This window comes from Anopheles stephensi, chromosome 2 (assembly GCF_013141755.1).
Source record: "Anopheles stephensi strain Indian chromosome 2, UCI_ANSTEP_V1.0, whole genome shotgun sequence".
In the NCBI taxonomy this organism is placed as follows: domain Eukaryota; kingdom Metazoa; phylum Arthropoda; class Insecta; order Diptera; family Culicidae; genus Anopheles; species Anopheles stephensi.
The window spans coordinates 88467914-88490450 of record NC_050202.1 but is presented as its reverse complement, the minus strand read 5'-3'; the positions used below and the strand labels follow the sequence as shown (position 1 = coordinate 88490450).

Sequence of the window (22537 nt, the reverse complement as noted above, 5' to 3'; positions counted from 1 at the left end):
GATGAGTTCACCGTAGTCGCCGTAATCGAGATAGTGCGCACATACACACACAGTGTGTGTGTCGAGAGCGAGAGAGAGAGAGAGCGAGAGAACTTCAACCCTCCCACCCCACCATTCACCCACCCCAAAACAGCCCCCTTTTGAGTGGTCCACACCACCAGACAGAACGAGAAGCCATTTTCGCGAGAGAGCAAACCACCCTACTACATTGCGAGAGCGACAGCAACTCTGGACTCTCACTTGCGGCCACGGCCGCACGGTACGTAGCACAGTTTTGACGTCTTCGCACACAACACATTCGATCGTACCTACACACTGCGAAAGTTTACGTGCAAATTCCGCAACGCGAAGGGTGAATTTTACTGCCGTGGTTTTCGATTCATCGTGCAGCGGGGTGAAATTCGAACGTGTCTCGTCCTGCTGCATCTTCCGGTTCCGGTCCTGTTGCGGTGCTGTGCAACGGAACACCGTGTAGTGGACGCAACGGGTTGTGCCGTGTGTCGCGAAACAACACCACAGACAAACACAGTGCGCTCTCGAACACACGGCCACGGGTTGGCCAGCCGGAACCGAGTTCTCCTGTGTGCGTGTGTGCCAGGGTTGGTGCGCTCATCGATTTTTTTTTTCTTGCTCGGTTCGGTTGGTTCTCCCATGTACCCGGGCGCTGGACGTTTGCAACTGAAAACGGCGTAAGGCACCGTGTTTGGGCAAGTCGTGCTAGAATTTCGTGTCTTGCGGTGCAAGTGACGGTCAGTGATGGTACTTGTGGTAATGTATTTCGGTTGTGTTGTGTTGTTCTTCTTGCATTCGGTGGCTCTCTGCTCTGCTTATCCGTGTGCGTGCGAATGTTCGTCGTAAGCAACAAAGGAATTGTTTAATATCAGTCTATTTAGCCACCTCTGAACGTGTGTGATTTGTACCATATTGGCTAAAAGTTAATGTCGTTAAACAGCCTTTTTTTAGTAAAGTGGAAACCTTTTCTTATCCCTCTGAAAGCTAATGATTAATTATTCTTTTCTGGTGCATTCCCGCTCGGATGTGTTAGTGTGGTTTTCGTCTGCTACGTCGTGTGTATGGTGCTTCGTTTTCGCGATTTTTCGTTCCCATTTCGTGTGCGTTTTGCACAAAGAAAATGATTTTTTATCGCTTTCGATTAATGATAAAAAATGTCTGTAACGTCCGTTACTTCAAATAATACCAAAAATACTAAAAGTATTTCATAAAAATAAATTATAGTGAAATGTATTCCTCTAATCGCTAAACACATTTCCGATGCGGTTTTACCGGCTGGAGAAAAGTTCGCGCGTATAAATTTCACCCCCTTTCCACCGGTACCGATAACCCTCCCCCCTTCAACCGCTTTCTAGTCCACCCATCGATACCGGCTTCTTCCTGTCATCAATGCAAACACTTTGGCGGGTGAGAGGATGCCCACGAATTGAGGGAGAGACGGTAGCTATCCCATGCAGCCTAGCAGTGTGGTTAGATCGTTTCCAATATTGAACACCTGTGGGCATATCGCTATCGTGCTAGCACATGGTGCAGAAGCGTTGGGCACCGTCTATTTATTTACCAGAGTATACTATTTAAAGAAAACCACGCTCTTACAGCCGAGTTCGCTGAACGTCTAAGCGCTGTGCCGTATGTAAAGTGTGCGAAAATATCGTCGGAACACCCCACATTAGCGCCATGACGTTGTGCGATCATAGTGAGCGAGAATTAGAGAGCCGAAACGGAGAGAGAAAAAGAGAGTGCGAGTTTTATGCGGGAGAACAAGTTGAACATTCGAGCATAGCCGTCGAATGTTCCAAGGAATGATAAAGTGTGATGTGATAACGTAGCTATTTAGAGGCTTTGATATGAATTGTGAGAAAATAATTGACTGTGTTTGTATATCTTTATTTAGGCAAGTATCGTAAGTGAAAAGCTACAAAATATTATTGACTAATAATTTATAGAAATAACAAGACTGTCATCTTAAACATAACGAAAAGAACAAAAAAGAAACAGAAAAAAGTGTAAACAAACAAACAAGAGCAAGCTAAGGCGATTTTCTACAAGCTTAGAGTGACAAATGAAACTAGAGAAAAACATTTGACAACTCAACATTTAACAACCAGATACCAGCTCAACTAAACAACAAAAGTATAAAGGTAAAACGAAATAATTGAATATCTTCCAGAATTGCAATGGCGTCACCAGAATGCAAATTATTGATATTTGATGCTGTAAGTACTCGCTTTTCCCAGGCATGATTTTCCCAGGCACTCTTTGAGTTATTAATGATTGCGTTAATTAAGCCATCTGCTCCGCCTTACCCATGGATGTCAATTTCACACCATACGTCATCCTAATCCTACCGGATGCAAACTTCTTTTCAATAATCGCTAATATTGATTGAGATAGTACACTTTGTAGGGCACTTACATGCACATTCTTTTTATCGCCGGATGTACTGCCCGATGGCACAGAGTCCTATGATCCTCTGGCCCAGCATCGCAACCCGTTCCATTGCGACTGTTGCTGCTGTGATGTTGCTGTCTAATGCATATTTATCATGCTGGCTTAGCCATTAAATATGAGTTATCACGTTTTACGTTCTGAAACAAACAAGCCACGACGCTTCAGGAGCGTATACACACACACCCGTGCATCCATTTTGCTGATGCACTGCAACCACTCGAAAATATCATCATAGTAACGTCTTCATGGAACCACGCTGCTTCTTTGCAACCGTTCGCAGCTCGCTCCAGAGGATGTCCGTGGCCCGTAAGACGAACGCGAAATTTCATTTTTCATTCAGTACACTATTTTAAGATCCTTTTGCGCTTCGTTCCGAGTGCAACGCGCGAAGCACACCAAGGGTATGCCAGTTGCCACTTGGCAGACAGTTGAAATTAATGGCCTCGCCAGAATCGTGTGACATGGTGAAGCACCAAAATTCAACCGAAAGCACCACTACCGAAAAACCGTTTCTTAACTTATCAGCACGAGCACGAGAGTTCAACCTGGGTGCTGCAGTAAAGTTCTCGTGAGGTTGAGTGGGATTGGCGTTTTTCGGTTTAAAATTCATCAGTTAAACAAGCTTTCGGGGCAGTGTTCTGTCAGGCAGCATGGCTTTTGCTATCACGTAAAAACATTCCTGAGTGAATAATGTTCTCGGTGGAGTGATTATCAGCAAAAAAATGTCATATGAATATTTGGGAGAAGCCAGTGTTTCTATGAAGTAGAATTTGATTTTCAGTTTGCTTCGTAATTTACTAAATGTAAAGATTTATTACTCTTCTAGGCTGCAATTGCCATGATGCGCCATACTCAGCGCCTTAAAGTATGCAATTGCTCTACTATCACGCTACTCTTGACATTCAAACTTATTATAATACCATTTTAACATAAATACTGTTTGAGTGACTCTCAATTCCGCTTCTTTCTCCCTTAATGCGTTTTCATTTCCAAAGTTCATCACAAACACCTTCTTCAGCCACAAGCAAAATGTCAATCGTTCCTTGTGGTGCAGATATGTTCCCCCAAACCGTTACCATTGACAATTGGTGCGTGCCGATGACATCTACATTAAAGTTTGCGAGCTAGTTCTTGACAAAGCATTCGCCGCACTGGGAAGACATTTTGGGCAAGACTTGACAAACCGCAGGCGGAAATTGAAATAAGAAACTTCAGCTCCACACCCGGCTCCTGCCGGTTCGTAGCCTCGTGGTGTGCATTGCGTTCGGTACGTGTGCAGCAAAACAAACAAAAAATAATTGAACTCAAATCGATCGATCTTGCGGTGGTATCACCGCACATCGGGAAGAAAGTTTCGCTGTGACCTAGCAGTAGTAGAAACTCAACTTGGTAAGGTTGGACGCAATCGAACTTCTTGTTCGTGCGCTCGAGAGGATAACTATTTGGCTTAGCCTTATCTGCAGGCAGGAGGGTGAGAATCGAAGAAAAGAAAATTGGGAACGGTTTTATTTGTTATTGATTGGATTTTTAGACGGGGTTCATAACGATTGCGGACGTATCGTAGGAGTTCCTGCTGAACTTTAATGTTTAATCTGTTTATGGGAGGGAGTTATAGCTACGGCCTATCCTTACGGCCTGATCCTATGTAAGACTGTTCGTTAGGTGTGTCGGCCAGAAATGGCTCCTGCGGTGCACAGGAGGAAACGCTGAGCTCTTCCCGCTTGGAAACGAAAACTAATTAAATTTCCCATAATTAACCTCATGTTTCTATTGCTGATTGCACGAGAATCTAATTCTGTACTGTTCAGGAAGTAGGGCTACGATTTGGGACTTCACTCAGGATAATGGAAGGAACAAAAAAAAACATAGTCCCAAACTGATTGACGGATGGATGGATTTTCCTTGGGTAGAGTGGAGTCGGAGCAGAAAAAGAAAGCAACCAAATCCACCAACCTTTCCATTTACCACCCCATTTCATTGCATACGGGCACTAGCCACTAGCGCAGTTAAACTTTATGCCCACCAACGGCCTAGGGGTTTGGGAGCAAGATTTATAGAATTACTCATCCAATTCGAGCTCCCTTTACGAGCTCCCCAATGAGCCCGAGCCCCAAGTCAGTGCAACGTCGACCGAAAGCACCGGACCGGAACTAGCGTCTTCAAATGAACCGGAAAAGAATCGGATATTTATGAACCAAAGCAGGCGCCCACGCTGGGTTCACTCTGCTGCAAACGATCGGCCCAGGACACCTACCGCATCCTGCCGACTTCCAGCTCATTTCCATTGTTTTCGCGTGTGCAATAATGCTTCGTTTGCCACCGTACGTAAGCCAAAGTCATCGACATTATTAGTGGAAGGGTTTTTCTTTCGCCCTCCCTTTTGTTCGCTGTTCACTTCCGTTTGCGTGAACCGGCGTCATCTAGCCGAGCTCTCCATAACCCAGTGAGATAAGCTCGGTAGATAAAGTTTTTGCTTTTTTATTGCTTTTGTCTGTGTTTTTTTGTTCGTGCTTGGTTTTTACCCAGTTTTGTGGTGGTGTAAGTTTTGCTAGTTTAATGCTACTTTTTCACCCCTAGGCATTTTTCTAACGCCTGCACGTTTTGTCTGGAAAGCAACGGCTAGGTTCGAGCTGGCGGTGATTAATGATTTGCTGTAAACAATAAAGGACTCATTTTCCGACGTGCACCCAGGAATTGCTCCGTTTAACCCGCTCTTTCAAGGGAAACTTTTGCATAGATCCGGAATCCGGTGTGTAATAATTACCAGAACATATGAAACGCCATCAAGTCTGCCGGCAAGGATTAACGGCTGCAGAAATGTACCCAAAATCTCCTAGGGGAGCATTTTCTAGCATTTGTTTATGTGAACTGGGGAGCGAGTGAACAACATTGTACGAACTAATTTGCATTCTGGGACGCCGACGAGTTGCAGCGAAAACACTGACGCTCGTTGCAGTTCTTCCTGATCCTTAACATAGTGTTCACATATTACCGTTTACGTACCATTTCGTTTCATTATTTCAGTTTTAAAGGTGTCTAGGCTAGGGAAGTTTTGCCTCGAAATCGATTGCAATACCCCCGACCACGAAGACTGCTTCCAAGATGTCTAAGCAGGATACGGCAACGTTCTTCTCGCAGGGCACATCAGCACAGTTCGACTTCGTGCTGGCATTGTATCCAGAGGTGTTAAAGCTGAAAGCGGAAAACAAGTGCAAAAAACCGGACGAGTTAATCCGACTGGACGACTGGTACCAGAACAAACTGCCCCAGCTGATCAAAAAGCGTGGCAAGGATCAGTTCATCGTGCACGAGGAGCTGGTGAAAACCATGAAATGGAAACAAACTCGCGGCAAGTTCTACCCACAACTCTCCTATCTGATCAAAGTAAACACACCCCGAGCGGTGCAGGCGGAAACGAGAAAAGCTTTCCGTAAACTCCCGAACCTAGAGCAGGCTATTACGGCGCTCTCGAATCTGAAGGGCGTCGGCACAACGATGGCGTCGGCATTGCTTGCCGCTGCCGCACCCGAAACCGCCCCATTCATGGCGGACGAATGTTTGATGGCGATACCCGAGATCGAAGGCATCGACTACACCACCCGCGAGTACATGAACTTCGTGCAACACATCCAGACCACGACCGATCGATTAAATCGCGAATGCCATCCAGCAGACTGCGTGCCCGAACAGCCGACCGGTAGCGTCAAAGGGACCGGCAATGGAACGGCGGCTAAAGATGGCAACACAGACGACAGCAGTTCCGGCACATCCGACGAGGACGACTCGTTAAGTGCAACACCTGCAAAAAAGAACAAACCCAACACGTCAAAGCCGGGACTGAAGGCACACGAGAAAAAATGGTCGCCACACAAGGTGGAGCTCGCGCTGTGGACACATTACGTTGCCAGTGAGTTACAGCCGGACTTGCTGGAGCACATACCGGCAAACGGGAAGTCTTTCACCGATACGGTAGATCCCAACAGTCGTGCGTCACCCAGTAATCCTGCCAAATCGGATGTATCCATGACAACAAACGGAAATTCCACCAGCTTACCGATGACGCAAAGCAACCATGAGGAACCTTCCGATGACAGTAACTGTGACACGGAGCACGAGAAAAGTGCACTCGGATCGGACGAGTCCTCCAAGGATAACAAGTTCGTGCTGGACAGTTTGGACGATTGTACAAAGTCAGAGGACAGCATGGAGCGGCATAACGCCACTGGCCGAAAATCACTTTCCGGCAAAACGCGAAGGAAGACCACGGTAAACAGTGGACGTTGCGCGATGGCCAGCGATGACTCGCTCAGCAGTCCTAAACCTTCGATCGAGGGTAAAGAGAACAGTTCTGGGGAGGAAGATAATGATGAAGATGAAGAACACACGGTTCAACCTCCTAGCAAGAAGACGAAAGTTGACTAAAAGTCTTAAGGTGGTAACAATTGCTGTAAGCAATACTCTTTTTCTATTCGCAAAACGATACACTCGAGATACCTGCAGCTTGTGAAGGTGATGTGTACCGTTCCTTTGGCCTTTCTTCATGGTTTAATTAATTTATTCACTTTCTAAAAGTTGGGATCGAAGAATAATGTCATGTTTTCAGTTTAAATAAAGTAATGTTAGGTCTCTGCAGAAACCAAGCAAAAGCATCAATACTGTAGGTCTTTACTGCCATAGACATTCCACCACCTTTTACTTGAATGATTGTAGATGTGTGTTGAAAATCTAGCTGGTTTCTTCAACCGTACATCTGATTTAGTACAGGAATTACTTGAAGGCGTTGAAAAATTGCTATAGAATTTATGTTATGCTTAAGAAATATAACATCGCAAAGCATATTTAAAATGAAAAAAATCAATATCGTGAAGTATATTTAATATTGCTTAAATTTGAATGTATTGTCGATTTTGTATTTGCTTTTCAAGGATTTCAGGACAAAGCTTCCGATAAAAAGTCATGATGAGTTATTTATTTTAAAAAACTATTCAATATCGCTTATAAGTTTTATGTAGTAGGTATTCTGAATGAATATACTTTTATATTGTAATCCTTCAAATGACGATGCCAATATCAGTAAAAACTTACATCTAGTTTCATAGAAACTCCTATCGTACCAAATTCAGACTATATGGACAAAATTCCAAAACACAAAGAACCGATTGAGGTTAAAACTATACCATTCTGGCGAAAAAAGAGGTAACTTATTTCCAAATGCAATTATTATGGTAGACATCACAGCCGCAAGTACACACACACACAGACATATAAAACCATTAGAAAATAGAAATCAAAATAGTGTAAGCTGTTAGACAGAATCAACACAAAAATTGACAAAAATGTAGAAAGTCCCTCTGAGAGCAAAATTTAAACCCAAACCGTACATAAGACATGCTTTGATAAATCAGACGAACGCCGAGAAGTATACATAAAGCCTTTGACAAAAACCCGCCAAACAAAAGCCCTTACAGAAGAAAAAGTCAAGAAAATACAAATCAACGGCACGAAAAGGTAAACCATGATGAAGAACAATTAATTCTTGGCAAAAAGATTGTATTAAAACACATCCATACAGTAAAGGGCACAGTCACATCAAGGAAACGTATTAATAAAACTGATATCATACTTGAGAACTTATAGATGAGATCGTATTCTATCTAAACGTATGAACTGACTTTGGGTTTGTAATGAACATTTGCGCTGCTTTTAAGGGTGACCATACAACTGCCTTAAATCCTAAATACAGTAAAGAAATATTTCGATTTCCTTCCTCCAGGATATACCATCACAGATCCTTCATCGGTTGAACTGAACATCATACTTTAAAGGTAGGTAATGTATCCATCAATTTGGATCGATCTGAAAAAGTACATTTGAGTGTACTTCGTGAGCTCATTCCTGAAAGATGAGAAGCGTTTCTGTCGGGCACAGGCTGCAGAGATGTATGGATACTTTCATTAGACACGCACAATAACTTTGGCCTATTTTCCTTCCCCAAACGCAACCGGGAAACTCATTCCCGGAAATCGTTTTCGTGTGTTGAATTCAAAAATTTACAATTCACCCAACCTGCCGCTTCAAGAGCGATGACTTTCCTGTCGATTGATTTTCTCACCCTGAGAGAAACCTGCCATTCGTCCTTCTTACGTAAGCACATCCAGCTAACCTGACACGTGGGAGGAAAATGTTATTCAACACTTTTGCGGAGTCACAGGTAGCCTCGCCAAGGAAAAGCTCATCAACACGCTGGAAGGTGTACGCGATAAAAGGTGTGAAGTTGTGTTCTTTATCCTCTTGCACGAACCACGTGGGAGCGCAATCCCGAATCCTGACGATACGTGATGGTATTCAAGATGTCAATCATCGGTATGCAAGACACACGAGCTTATAAAGTTGTTTTTCAGTATCAAACCGCGTCTTCCGTTTATTTCTTACGCATGCACAGCGAGCCTACACATCACAAGGGTACACACACACGTTATGCTCTTTTTTTGTGAAGGTTTCAGGAAAGTGTTGCTTTTTCAGGATAAAGTTGATTCGCGGTGATGTACGCGGGAATATAGAGAACGCAACGCACGTAAACACACATCGTGCTGTACAAACAAATGCAGGATGTTTCGTTTAGCGGCGTGAATATATTTATCGCTTGATTTCTTCGAATTGCTTGCCAACCCCTCGTCCAGACCACTTCAAGTCTGCGAGAGCGAAATGAGCAAAAGCGCAATAATGCTTCGGGAGGCAAAAGAAAACTAATCCTGTGTTGATTAGGTTGCACTCCGAGGGTTGAAAATATAAAGAAATATGTAGGTTGAAACGCTGTTTACTCACAGCACTTGCTTTTGATACTTCCACGCAATTCATGATGAGTTTTAAAAAGGAATTCACGAGAAGCAGCTTCCAATAATCCTTGCGTAAAAGACATTTTCACGAATAAAAATACGCCCTAATTTATGCAATCCTCCATACATGGGTTCAGGTGTAATGCTAGGCAAGCAAACTTAATAGCTTCGGATAGCTTTAGGAAAGTGTACCAATTTCTAACGTGAGTTCTTTTATCCTTAGCTCCAATTTATGTTCAATTTATGTTTTTTTTCTAAAATTCTACTTATACACATAGTACTTCATTATGTTCTCATAAATCATTCTCCTTCCCTACGAGCATCTTGAAGCACCTTCCTCTTTAAGCTCCACTAAAATAGGGAAAAAACTGCTCCAACCGTACATGATTTTCTTAGTCACCAACAACTAAATCCCGAGCTACCCTATTCTCGAACTACCCTCGAAACAGGAAAACACCAAAGACCATGCTTTGGGTCAAAGGATAAGCCAAACCGGGTCGTTGTTCTATTAATGACACGGGCCTCACACTCACTTACGTCCTTTGCCCTCATTCACACACTCATTTGCCCACCCCATCCACCCACACTAACGAAGAAGGCAAACAAACCTCAGTCCACCCGGTGTCCCCATTCTGTCACCCGTGGCTATCTGTTTCATGTCGAGCGTAATCAAATTAATGGTTATTGACGGAATAACGCGTCAAAAGTACACAACGCGCACAAAACCGTCGAAGCTCGTACGGTGTTGGTCCCTATTTGAATCCCACGTACAAGAGAAAGCAAATAACAAACACACATACTCTTGAAAAAAGCCATTTGTCCTCAAACGTATGGATCGGTGGAAGAAGAAAACCTTCTCCGAGGGCTTGCTACGTGGTTTTCACCAGGAACCATTTTCAAAAGCCTACATGGATGAATTGCGGTACGCTTTATCAGTCCTTTTCTAAGGTTGTTTGCGAGTGGGGAAACTACCACTACTACTACCCCGTATGCCAAGCGGTCGAGGAAGTAGTCCGGACTTTTGGAATTTAATTTCCATCCCAATGACATACCCTAACCTTGGTCTCACAGCTAATAACACATTGTGCCCTATCGTCCCATCGTGAAGGGTGAGCCGCCACCACCGAATGGACTGAGGGAATCACTATCAAACACACGAGGTGAGGTCGCTCGTAGTTGTATGTCGCCGGAATATGGCGGTGAAAATGAATTAATTTGCGACGAGCGACCAAGCTTTTGCGGAAAGGGAAAGATGCTAAAACTTCCTGCCAAGTGGTGCAAGGGATAATTGCATGATAAGGAAAGTTTTTCACCGGGCGCACCGAGTGAAAACCCTCCGGCTCATGAAATTTTAATCGTCAGTAGTTTGTTTTCCTTTCGGCGAAAATTTGTCCCCACAAATTAACCAATTCCCGCTGTCCCGGTTTTTTGGGGTCGAAGTGTAAGATGGGCAAGAGATCTGTGATAATTTCTTACCGTCCTGGCACTGGCTGCACCAGGGAAGATTCTCATGGATCATAGTACGTACACGTTGGAATTAACCTGTCCACTGTTGGCTCGTAACATGATGGTCATCCATCAGAGCGAATGTGTGCACCGTTTGTACGAGGAAGGTCCATTAATAATCCTGCAGAGCACGGTTCACCACACCAAACGAACCGGCTGGCAGGAAAGCATGTCATTGTGAAGTCAAACATATCCAGCCACACAGTTTTTTTCCTACCTTCCACAATCCATAATTTGAGCCCTGGATGGTGGAAATCGTTGTAGAAACGCAAAGCACAGAAATGATGAGGAAAAATTCTCCTCATAACTCATCGCACCGGATACCGGAAGCGCGTGTTTGCTCTTCCACACGGAATGCATTTGTTCCATGCACTAACATCCATTTGCAGGTTATAACTCACATCCAGTGTACGTGTCTTCGGGTAGACACCGGCAGGAAAGATAGCACGAAGGATGCACTCGCATAAGCTTCATGAGATGGAAACTTTCTGATTTATTTTATTTCTCGCCTATTTCAAGTGTACTTCAGACGAGCGAGAAAGCGAAAAAAAGCGAAAACGAATCACACAGATTAAAGTTTCTGCTCACTATCCCTATCCTGCCTGGTTGTTGTTGTCACAATTTGTCTTCAATCATGTTACAACCCTGCATACTTCAGGCATACTATACACGTTCACGATGAAATCATCATTCATTTTAACATGAACGAAACACCAGAATCCTCAAAATGATTCATCAAAGAAACCTAAAATCTTGGAGCGCTCTAAATAACGCTTCACTGGCGGGCACGTTTCCGATACCGTTCGCTCTGTTGAGTGGATTGGGGGGCAAAAACTAAGTTCGATCAGAGAGCTGCTGGAAAATGTATTGCCAGCAGGCAGAAAGAATCTGAAAACATCAAGGACCTTCATTTATCATTTCATGCTTCAAGTGGAGCAGGAGGACATTGGACGAATGTTTCCCAACCGCGACGCGAACGTGAGGTGGTAGAATGTCATTAAAATCGTCATCGAAATTCCATTCGCTGATTGGTTGTATTGAGATTCATGGCCGCTCATCAGCTATTGGATCTTACTTTTGCTACCTTCAATCAATAATTATCTTCGGGAGCATTATTTTACAAGCATTTATGTTGTTGGATATATTTTTTGTCAGTTGAATAGATGAAACTCTTACAAGGATATTTTCATCACAGTAAAATGCCTCTAAAAGTGAATAGTCTTCAAGGACTATTCAGGCTAGAAATGGCACAAACATCCTCCCAAAAATAGATCCTTTTGTCTCGAATTTTCAATTACGCCAAAGCTATCTGTCCACCTAAAAAACAGCCAGTCTTAACTGTCTTTAAACATAAAACCACTATCTCTCGATATACGCACGTACTTTCCATTTCGTTTGAAATTCAAAGTCCAGCCAAAAAAAGAGTTGAGCTTCAAATTCCATCACTCAAATCGGATTTGAATCCATTCTAGCGCATTTTGGCACGAAATTGAAGCAACATTCTTCCCTTTTTTTCCTACGACGCTACTGAGTAACTACCAAAGGATTGACGGAAAAGAAGTTGGGATATTGTCCCCTGTTTTGTTGCGGTGTGTCACAAAAGCCAATTTCTTGCTACGCAATAGACGCGTCAACCCAAACAACCACATGGAAATTCTATCGAAAGAGGGTTTTTCACTGTGCCGGGCAAAGCCAACGTCTGTGAGAATATTCAGGCAATAGCAAAGGAATAATGATAAACCAGAACAGAGCACTTACTCCCGCATACAAGCCAACCATTAAAACCTTGGCTCAAACGGACGTTCGGTACGATGGTTATTGGTTAAATTTTTCGTTTAATGTTTAAACGCTTGTGTACGCCTCCCAGTAAGGTACGTTTGGTGGGACCGACACAGGGAAAGCAGCACTACACCCTCTTTCATTGTCATTTCCATCTTTTCCCATCGGTATTGGCTGTGCTGTGGTGCGGCAAGGGACCGGAGACCCCATCGATTCCACCGGGTGTCACTTTGGTAACGGCTCACAGGGATATTTCTAATTTTCAACAAAAGTCTCCCTGGGTGCCGTTCGGGTGTCTATTCTTTTATCCGCAGCCAGCGTGTACACCCACCCTTCCGATCAATGTGACTGCTGGGGGGTGGGTGGGCCCCGTTCCACTGGGGGTTGGGGTTGAAGCCGTTTCGTTTTATGGAAATTGTTACGGAACCAACCGGAGCTGCCTCATCAAAACACATCCAAAACTCCACATAACGCATAAACACCTTCCTTGCTTGCCGGTTCCCATTCCTGTCCGGTGCAGATATTGTGGTTTCGTGCGTAGGAAGAATAACCATGTGTGTGTTCACAGCCCCGGTACAGCGCAGTGTCAAAAGAAGCGTCAGCCATTGTTTAATCTGGCAGTCAACAGTGTGTATGCGTATGTATGCGACTCGGAATCGACTAAAGAAGATGACATTGAACCGCCACACAATGGAGCTTCCGAAACAAAACGAGCTGTGGATGGCGAGGGAAGGATATTTTTGATAAATTTCCCTACCAAAACCGTCGTTGTTGCTGCGGTGTGGGCATGCAGAATGGAGATGGATGTTTGGCACAGGTGGTAATTTTTATATTGCCTGCCACGTTCATCAACCGGGTTGGGGGTTTTTTTTCTTTTTTCTTAGACACAATGTGTTGTAAGTGTGCGAAAATTCCCGATTCGAAACGTTCGGCCCACCGTGTACGAGTACGCTGGAAAACGATGAAATAAAACGAAACACATTCAAATGCCATGATAGACGACCAGTGTACTCAAGGCTCTTTACCATTTTTTTTTGCCGCAATAAGGTGGTGAAATGTCGAGCGTGGGGAAGAAAATTCGTTTATTACACTTGAAGGATTCCGTACTGATGAGCTAAGGGATGCCATCCCTTCTGTCACCCTTCTTCACCCGTCCTTTTGTCTTTGTGATCTGTCACAATGCTTCTCCGTCCGTGTCACATGCAGAGTGGAGAGGTGACATTTCGTTATGAATTTTATTGATTTATTGTACCCTGAAGTGGGTGACTGATGTTGCGATTGTAAACCTCCTTTTCTTAGATTTTGTTTTTTGTGTCGGCAGCGATTTTCTTCTCCGCTATTTTGGCGTTTACTTGTTAAGATGAATTGAGATATGGGTACAACCGTATTTACAAAGGCAGTGTTTGTTTTGTTTTTTGCTTTACACTGTTTTGACGTCAATGCTTATCAATTGGATTTGTTCACTAGTACAGTGTAAATTAGAGCGCCTAAATGTATGCAATGTCTTATATGAGTTCCAACTACCATAACGCTTTATTTGTTTCCAATTGAAAATGCATCACCAGTCCTAAATAACGACACACACACACAAAAAACTGCATTCGTCACCATTACGGCGCAACACATAAATAACAACACAAATATCACTATTTCCGAATCATTGCGACTGCTGGTGCTGCTGGCCATGTTTTGTTCCGTCACTGCCAAGAAAAAGACCTAAACCAGATAACAGAGAAAATAAACAATGCTTCGATGAATAGTAAACGGATGTAAATCTTTCCAACCGACGAATACATGATGGTGGAGAGGGCTTGCTCTCTGGGCTATTCCGTTGCCTCTGGTGGTGTTTTACGACTAGCTGCAATCGTACGTCGATTGTAAGGATAACCCAACGACACAGACACGGAACTGGCAGAACATCATAAAGCACGGTAAGACGGTGTAACAGCGACAGTCTGCCCGGGAAAAAGCATTCAGCCAGTAAACAACAGCTGTCGATCGAAGTTGTTGTGGACGTTCGAAGAAAAGAAATCCTCGGGATCCTCGGGAATAGCTGTCGGTAGGGAAGTTGTATTGTGGAGCTGTTTGAACAACTGTTTGCACTGTTGTGAGCGAAGTAGGAAAGAACACTTGCTTACGTCAAAGTACCATGATTGTAGTTTCAAAGTGTTTTGCATTGCACTTTGGAGCAAACTTCGGCACAACATGAAATCCTCTTTTGTTTCGTTTCCTTACCCTTTCGATCTCGTGTCGTCCTGTCACAAGCAGTGCTGTGGAATGAGACTCCACCAACCGATTGACAGAATGAGAGCATCCTCGAAGGGTGAACAGCGTCATGTTACTAGCAATCACGTTGCTATCCCTCGCCTGCATCGTTCGATCGTTGACGCAAATAATGGATCGGATGCAACGGCAAGGAAGCAAAGGAAGCAAAAAGGACATAAAAATAATCAAGTTTCAACCCGTACCAGGCAGGATATGGCAAGTGGACATAAATCATTACATCGTCCGTCCGTTGGTCTCCGGGTGGCTTTCCACGGCGAATGGGGTTGCACATTCGAAAGCTTGCCGGGAAAAGCTTAACCGCTACACCTAAGGCACAACTCAAACAAATAATCACCGCATCCTGCAGATTGATCCAGCCTGATCCGGTGACACCGGAACACTGGACGAGTGTATTGTACAAAGCGACACAAAGGAAGAAGATGGCCTTTTCCATGCCATCCCACCCTATCCGATTGCATTCAACTCGCCGAATGGAATTTTAATCCTTTCAAGTGTCCTTTTCCAACCATCTTCGCTTTCACGAAAGCACGAACTTTCTTGCCCCGTCTTCTAGTTTTCCGCCAATTATATGCTTCCTTCCGGTGTTGGTTTATTTTCTCAAGTCACGGGGGACCACTGTACGACTGTTCCGAATCATACACAGCCGAACGAACATCGTCATAAACTCTACAGTCAAATGGCAGCAAACGTTGCGGGTTCCGCGCCAAGTACACTTCCTCAACCTAGACGAAACAATCGTTTTAAAATGCGTGTCCCAGCTTGCTACTGTTGCGGAGACGATTTTTTTTTTCCACAAAGTCGAGCGAAATGGTCGGTCACTTATCGTCACTAGGCCGTACTGTTGTCGATAGGAAGTGAAGGATGAAGGAAGGAAGCAGATAGTAAAGGGACCCTCCCCCATAGGAAACATTATTTATTTTGCTTTCGTGCCGTGATTTTAATTCAACCATTTATAGTCATCGCGGGCCGAGGGTAACGATCCATTGTGTCGCGATCATTTTTGCCATACGGTGGTGCGACTCTGCCGTTCTGAATTTTCGTTACTGTTCGAGGTCTTGAAGTTTATCCACCGTGCATGGGACGCAACAAGATGGCAATGTTATTATTATTTAGATTCTTTTTCGAGTGGTTCGTGGTTCGGGCAAAGCTTTAAATTTTCATTTACATTCTAGATGGGTTGCGAGTGGCTATGGGGTTAAGATTTTAAAGCAGGATCTTACAAACATGTCATCAAAATAAATTTAAAGAGTGAAAAAGAGCTTCCAGACATTGAAGACAAACTAGTGTCTTTGAAGATATTCAAATTACATTCAACATGTATATATATTGAAGTTGAATAATTGTTAAACTTCAGGCATCATTCTCAATTTTTAAATATTATACCCTTCTGTGCGTTAAAACATTCAACACTTATAAAACGTCTCTGCCAAACTTCGGATCCTATGAATATTCAATTCTCTCTCAAACTCATTTGCCACAATAGCACTTTGGGAGGTATTTTTCCCGATCTCCTCACTTTTACATCATTCGCGAAAATAAGGCAGTAAATTGTTCCACACAGCCTTTGTGTTCACGAGATATTCCAATGTGTGTGTAAGAGTAAAAAAAACATTATTTATTCCGGAACAACAACTCTCACTTTTCACCGGTTGTTAATATAGTATGTAGTACTTCACTCATTTTCCTAACCGCAACAGAAGTACCGTGGTTCGTTTCGCATTGTGGTTTATGTTTGTGTTATTTTCATTCCTTTTCGTCAAACCGTTTTTATTTTTAGTTTCAATAAAATTTTAATTTGATGAAATACAACAATAATAAAAGAGTAAGAAAGAATAATAAAACCAACCATCTTCAACCTGACCTTCGTTCAACACCCACTTCAAGACCTAAGTGATAACCTTCAATCAAAAGCACACACAGACACACACACAAGCATAGAAAAACAATAACAGCCAAGGTGTCAACTTGACATACGCTTGATACGGCCACGTTTGCTGTCAGGCCTGGAAGCACCGAAAGCAGGCGCCCTTGTCCCTTGCTCATCTTTTTCGGACAGCCCCACCGTTAAACTTCCCGTCCGAAAAAAGGCATACCGGGACTGATCCCGCTCAAGCCGTTGGGATTTCCGATTCGCTCAACTTCACGCATACAGGCCCGGCAACGCATGGTTTGCAACGATCACAGAGAAGGCTCGAAGGACGGCTAGAGATTCCCTGGCGGGGTAACACCACAGCATAAATGCCTGAACAATTATGCTCTCCACGGTCGGCCCGTCGTCATGCCATTCAGTGATGCCACCCTTGGCTACTGGCTGTTTTTGTGTCTAACCATCACCGCAATGCCATTTTGAAATCCCACTCAGTGATTGTGCCGGTGTGTCAGTGTGCGTGTATCAAACATGTCAGCACCAGGCGTCTCCATCCCTCTTGCCATTTGAGTTTTGCGTTGAAATGTGGGAAGCGGCGTACCAAGCAGACGCATACACGCACAACCGAACCGCGACTCGAATGCTCCTTCCTACACTCCAAGCTCCAAGGGTTGAAGAATAAACGCTACTCTATTAACAACTCGCCAGGTCTTTTTCGATGTACTTTTTAGCTTACAACAAGCCAAACTCCAAGCGTTCGCCGTGCAGAGCGTGGTAAACATGCAACAGCATGCAGGTACGTGGACGGTTGTGTTGTGTGCAAAAACAAAACCAATCATTTCTGCAGCAACACCATACACCGTACACAATGTGCAGCCATGTGCCTCCTTGTTGCAAGGAACGACACCCTCTTCCAGGCGATTCATAAATTCTACAACACAAAAACGGTCTCTTCAACGAAAGTGAATGTTTTCGAGCAGGGAAAAGGGCACTCACATTCTTCCCTTTGTTTTAGGCTGAAGCATAAATAAGAACCTGTTTTCCTTCACTGCTTCAACGCTGGTGGAGCAGCAGCAGTGCAATTTTCCCCAACGACGTCAGTGTCACTGTCAGTGTCACTTTCTCTTACACATCATCAGCAAGAACTTAAGCCCTTCTATGCTCTATTCGTCCGTTTTTCTCCCCAAACCCAATCATCTGTCTGTCGTTCAGCAGACATACCCATTCTCAATCGTTCGTTCGTATGAAGAGGGGTGCGCTTTCGGGCACAATTTTCCACACGATATGGTACGACGTACTTTCACATTGGGGCATTTTCATCGATAAAGATGCATTAGTTAAATTGTGTTTGCACACATTTATGCTGATGTCAACAAAATAATCGGCCGCTTCACTTTTGTTTTTCTCTGCACTGTTTAAAGTGCGGCATAGCTCTCGTCTAATATTACAGAACGTGCAGAGATGTTGCCTACATTTGGGCGTTTTTTGTTTGTTTTGTTGGATGCTCGCACCAACACCCACCCTAAACAGTTGCCAAGTGTAAATATCGGTTAATTTTGTCGGATGATTTATTTCCATCAAACCTCGTTCCACACGACCAACGCAAGTGATTCATTACATTTTCATCTCTCATCATAAATTGGTCAGCTTTGGGAGCACGGGTCCCAATCATTGGTGTCAGCGTGCGTCCAAAACCCGCCAGCTATTTGCTACCCAAAATACGATTACTCTGTCCATCAAGTTGAGATGCTGGTTAGCGGTTGCCCAAGTTTCGACTCAACTGTTCCACGAAATTTCCCACTGTGCGACCTGCTGCTGCTCCGTCCTGCGGTTTTGTAGAATCATCCCACACGGGGGGGTCGATTTCTTTTTATTTTCCATGGTTTCGCTAAGCTCCGTGAATGTTTTGGGCCAGCGAAACGAAGAAGTACAATGAAGGAAAAATATCGTCTCCATTTCATCGCTCCCTCCATTCAGCTGAATCGCTGGGAGAGGAGTCTATTGTGCTGGTGTCAGGAAAAATAGCTATTTTCAAATCATTCATTCAACCATCGCTCTGTTTAGCGCACCGGCTTTTTGGGTACCTTAAAAATGTGAAATTAAACGCTCCTCACTGTGCAAAGTGTAACGGCAGCAATGAAGTTTAAATACGCAACCAAACAAAGGAACGCCACAGGAAGCAATGAACGTAATTATTCACAGCTCTCGAGGAAGAGTGATTGCAGACGACGTATTTTCCCCTGTACTTCTCGGTCCCGTCGGTTGCGGGTAACAACCTCTTTAACACTTGAATGTGTAGGATAAAACAGAGGGACTATAATTATCATCCAAAATTGTTGAAAATTTACTTCGCGTTCTGTTAGACATGCTTAAGTGTATCAAAAAACGAACTTCATTACCTTATACAGAGATTCCTAGTAATATAACTACCACTGTGATCTACAGATTCATAAGAATTCGTTCACTGTCTGTCAAGTTGGTGCAAATATTCTCACGAAGCAAAATTCCTGGACGTCACACTGTGTCCCATTGTAGTCTCGTATTCTTCTTCAAAGCTTGGACGACATGTTGCTGATAAAAACACAGACATGCTCTGAAAATGAAACGCTCCCTCGAGTGTCTCCGACGGTCATTGATTCGATCAATAACATTCCCAGCCGTCTGGAGTTGTTTTTGCCGTCGAAAAAGCATCTTTGTCTAGTCAGCGGTTGTCAGGGATTTACGTTAGCAACAAAAATAGAAAAAATAATCCTAAAGAAAAGCAGGTCGCTGCATTTTTCCTGACAAGGTATCCAACTAATTGCTTTCGAAAGCCCCATAAAGAAGGATAATGGAGAATATAAATATATTTGCAACTGAAATGCTCTATCTGACTGTTACGTTTGGCAATTTAGTCATTTCTGAACATAAATCTTTTCATATGACAACTCCGCAAATAACGGCCACATATACGATACGAACTCCCCTTCTTTCAATCTTCCCGAAACGCAATAATGTCGGATCAAAAATTTCCCGGGCCCGTCATCGTTTGTGCTCATTAGAGAAATAAATCCTGCGCTGCGGTGGTTGCGAAAGCGAACTAATTGCATAACTTACGGCGCCGTTTCGCACCCGCCGTCGTCCGTCTAATGCTGGTGCCGTAGATTATAATTATGCTGCAACACTAATCCCAAATAAATGACCTTGTCGGTGGTAGCTGTGGAAAAGCGTTTTCCACGCCCTCCTTTCCCTTTAACCTCCCCTATCGGTTGCATATCATTCGTTTTTCCCCGCTCTTGGCCGAAGCGAAAAGTTCTGAAAATATTTTGTCCTTCCATCCCAGGCGGGTGAATCCTGCCTGACTTGTTTATGACCAGCGGTGGTTTAGGTCACTTCGAGTGAAAGTTTTGTGGTACATTTCCGCAATGCGCTTTGAAAGTTTCAACCCACGGTGTCGTTCTACCAGAGCATCCCAGTAACACCGCAAAGGAAATAAAGTAAAATCAATCCAACCCACCGATGAAAGTTTACATTCCCTTTACCCACTTCCCACATGATCCTTCCACCGAGTTTTACCGCAAGCAATGGTATTAAAAAGTTTCCACACTAAATAGATAATGTTTCAACTCCTTGCACCCTTCTTTGAAAGCGGTGTAGCTTAGCTTGTTTGAATTTTTAAATTGAATGTTTAAACTTTCTACGCTGAGCATTCTTAAATAATTGACAAAGGAAAAACGCTTGCATTAAATTAAAGATTAATCGAGCCACAGCCCTAGCCGGTAGTATACCGGGACAACTCTCTAGCGGTGACAGAACACACAATGGGACGAGTAAAGCCAGCAAAATCCTCCAAAAACTGTCTGCCTGCCCGACGATACAACGTGTCACAGATCGAACACTATCAGCCGATCGAATCGGGCAAACACTCGTCTCTTAACGCTGCTCGGTAAACCACAGGCCCGGAAGTTTAGTTATGGTGTCTGGTCTTTTTTAACCCACTCCACCCGGTTGAATCTCGGTCGGTCAATCTATTCTGTAAGCCGTAGCGTGAAGCTACTGTTTCTTATTTTTCCATCGGCCAGAACCGGTGAGCTCGAACGGTTTCCTAACCACCCAACCCAACCCTAAGGGTATTTAAAGCTCAACCCTAAAAACCAGTGCCGTACAATCAAGCAGGCGGAGTGCCCACAGGAATGTGCTGCTGCGTACGGACCATTCACCGGCTGACCAATGGGTGTGTTTGTGTGCATGTGTGCGTTGTAAAGCAAAAGTCATTCACCGTACAGTAATTGAATTAAACTTCAAGTGACTCTCAGTCTGGGCTGGTGCATCGCATTGTGTTACTTGGTGAACAAGGGCCGAGCTACAGGGATCAAGTGGACCGAACGGCTATTACATTGCTGTTGCACTGTTACGACGAGATGTGCGACTCTTCCGTTCGTTGTCCTTCCAAAAAAGGATCATCGGTGAACGTTTCGTGTGTCTGGACGTCTGTACATTGTCAATGATAGTTGCCCGTTTGCCATGTGATATCCGCTGGAAGCCTCTCCGTTCGTTGCTAATGTGTTCTAACATGCCTGATGGTGATGGTGAGCTGATGGTAACCTAACAAAAGTGCATTCGATGTGCATTCCAAGGACTATACCTGGAACTATTCGACCTAGGACGAGCAAACCCTCGGGCAAGACTTCCAGCATTGCCAGACGAAATCTGACGCCACGCATTCAAATACTCACACCTCTCCGCACAGTACATCCTATAATGTTTGATTCCGAAAACGTCCGAAAGGAAATGGTAATCAAAAGCAGTGATGATGGCAGTCAGATAATGGGCACATCTACAAGAGCCTTTCCACATGTCAACGTGTCAGGAGGTTCGCTTTAACACAATATTCACTGTGCTTCATTTTTGCGTCGAATCCTTGCAGCGGGCAAAAACGCAGCCACATACCGAGCCTCCCGTTTGCTGCGAAGCGGCATGTTGTTGTTTATGTTCATTACAGCACACCAATTGTGGTGGTCCTCGTTTCCTTCACCGAAACCGCAACACTCCCCGTTAAAGGGTACAATGAAGTTTTCCACCAACATACCGCACGTAACCGCGCGCCGCTAATTGCATTGCTTTGGTTTCCGCCTCGTGAAATGAAGGCAGTCTTCGGTACGGCAGATCGTTGAAGCTACACGCATACCGACTGTTGCCTGACGGACGCTGCTACTCCGGGTAGGTCGTTTCATTAAATCATCCTAATTGTTTAGCTTATTTCGAAGCACTAATGAAACAGCGTTCATGCCACTACACGCATTCGTCGCTCGTTGCTAATTTACATGGTAGACAGCGTCGGTGGAAAGCCCGTTTGGGTGCTTCCGATGGATGGATGGATGGACTGTCAGTATCAGTCCGGTGCGAGTATGAGCGATGGGAAAACTAACCTGATTGCTACACGGTAACGTTGTAGATGGTGAAGCTTTACTAAAATTCAGTTTCTGGGAAAATAAACAAACCACGACCATGTTTATTTATAATAAATTAAATATGCTTCTGGTATGGCTGCTTAGTTTATGGAAATTTGAGACTACATTAGGAGTTCATAGCGAGCTAAAAATTCACTATAGTTGCTACACATTCTTCAGTTGAAAAATTATATTTGGATACATTACAACCTTCCATATCCATCGTTTAACTTCAAAAACACAATCCATTAAGCAGCAATATTATTCCCAACCCAATCACGTCCGTCCGTCGTAATGGTGCTGTTACAATCCCTTGAAATCATCATTTGAATGACAAACCGTTCGATATCCTCCTCGCCCTCACCTGGTAT

The 22537-nt window shown here is 43.9% G+C and overlaps 2 protein-coding genes across 14 annotated transcripts in view; both read left to right on the top strand.

The window, feature by feature from the left end:
* Positions 1-22537, top strand: part of LOC118505131 (protein tincar) — a 91098-nt gene that overhangs the window by 23655 nt on the left and 44906 nt on the right. For 7 of the 9 annotated variants that reach the window (XM_036040465.1, XM_036040464.1, XM_036040462.1 and 4 more), the window contains exon 4: positions 8237-8288. The exons of 1 other annotated variant lie outside the window; for it this stretch is intronic. The gene's annotated coding sequence lies outside the window, so the exon portion shown is untranslated. Of the gene's footprint in view, positions 1-8236; positions 8293-22537 lie in introns of all 9 variants that reach the window. One more of the 9 variants, XM_036040460.1, reaches the window with a different exon arrangement.
* LOC118505132 lies at positions 248-8126 on the top strand. Of its 5 annotated transcripts, none has more exons than XM_036040469.1 (3): positions 248-352; positions 1907-2153; positions 5488-8126. In XM_036040469.1, exon 3 carries the CDS (start codon positions 5566-5568, stop codon positions 6883-6885), a length of 1320 nt encoding a protein of 439 aa, XP_035896362.1. In that variant the 5' UTR covers positions 248-352; positions 1907-2153; positions 5488-5565; the 3' UTR covers positions 6886-8126. The 5 variants fall into 5 exon arrangements, with proteins under 5 accessions (XP_035896362.1, XP_035896360.1, XP_035896361.1 ...); XM_036040467.1 differs by having other exon boundaries at positions 274-749; XM_036040468.1 differs by having other exon boundaries at positions 274-759.

Coding starts and splice junctions, on each gene's coding strand:
- LOC118505132 (XM_036040469.1), top strand. CDS start 5,566: ATGTCTAAGCAGGATACGGCAACGTTCTTCTCGCAGGGCACATCAGCA.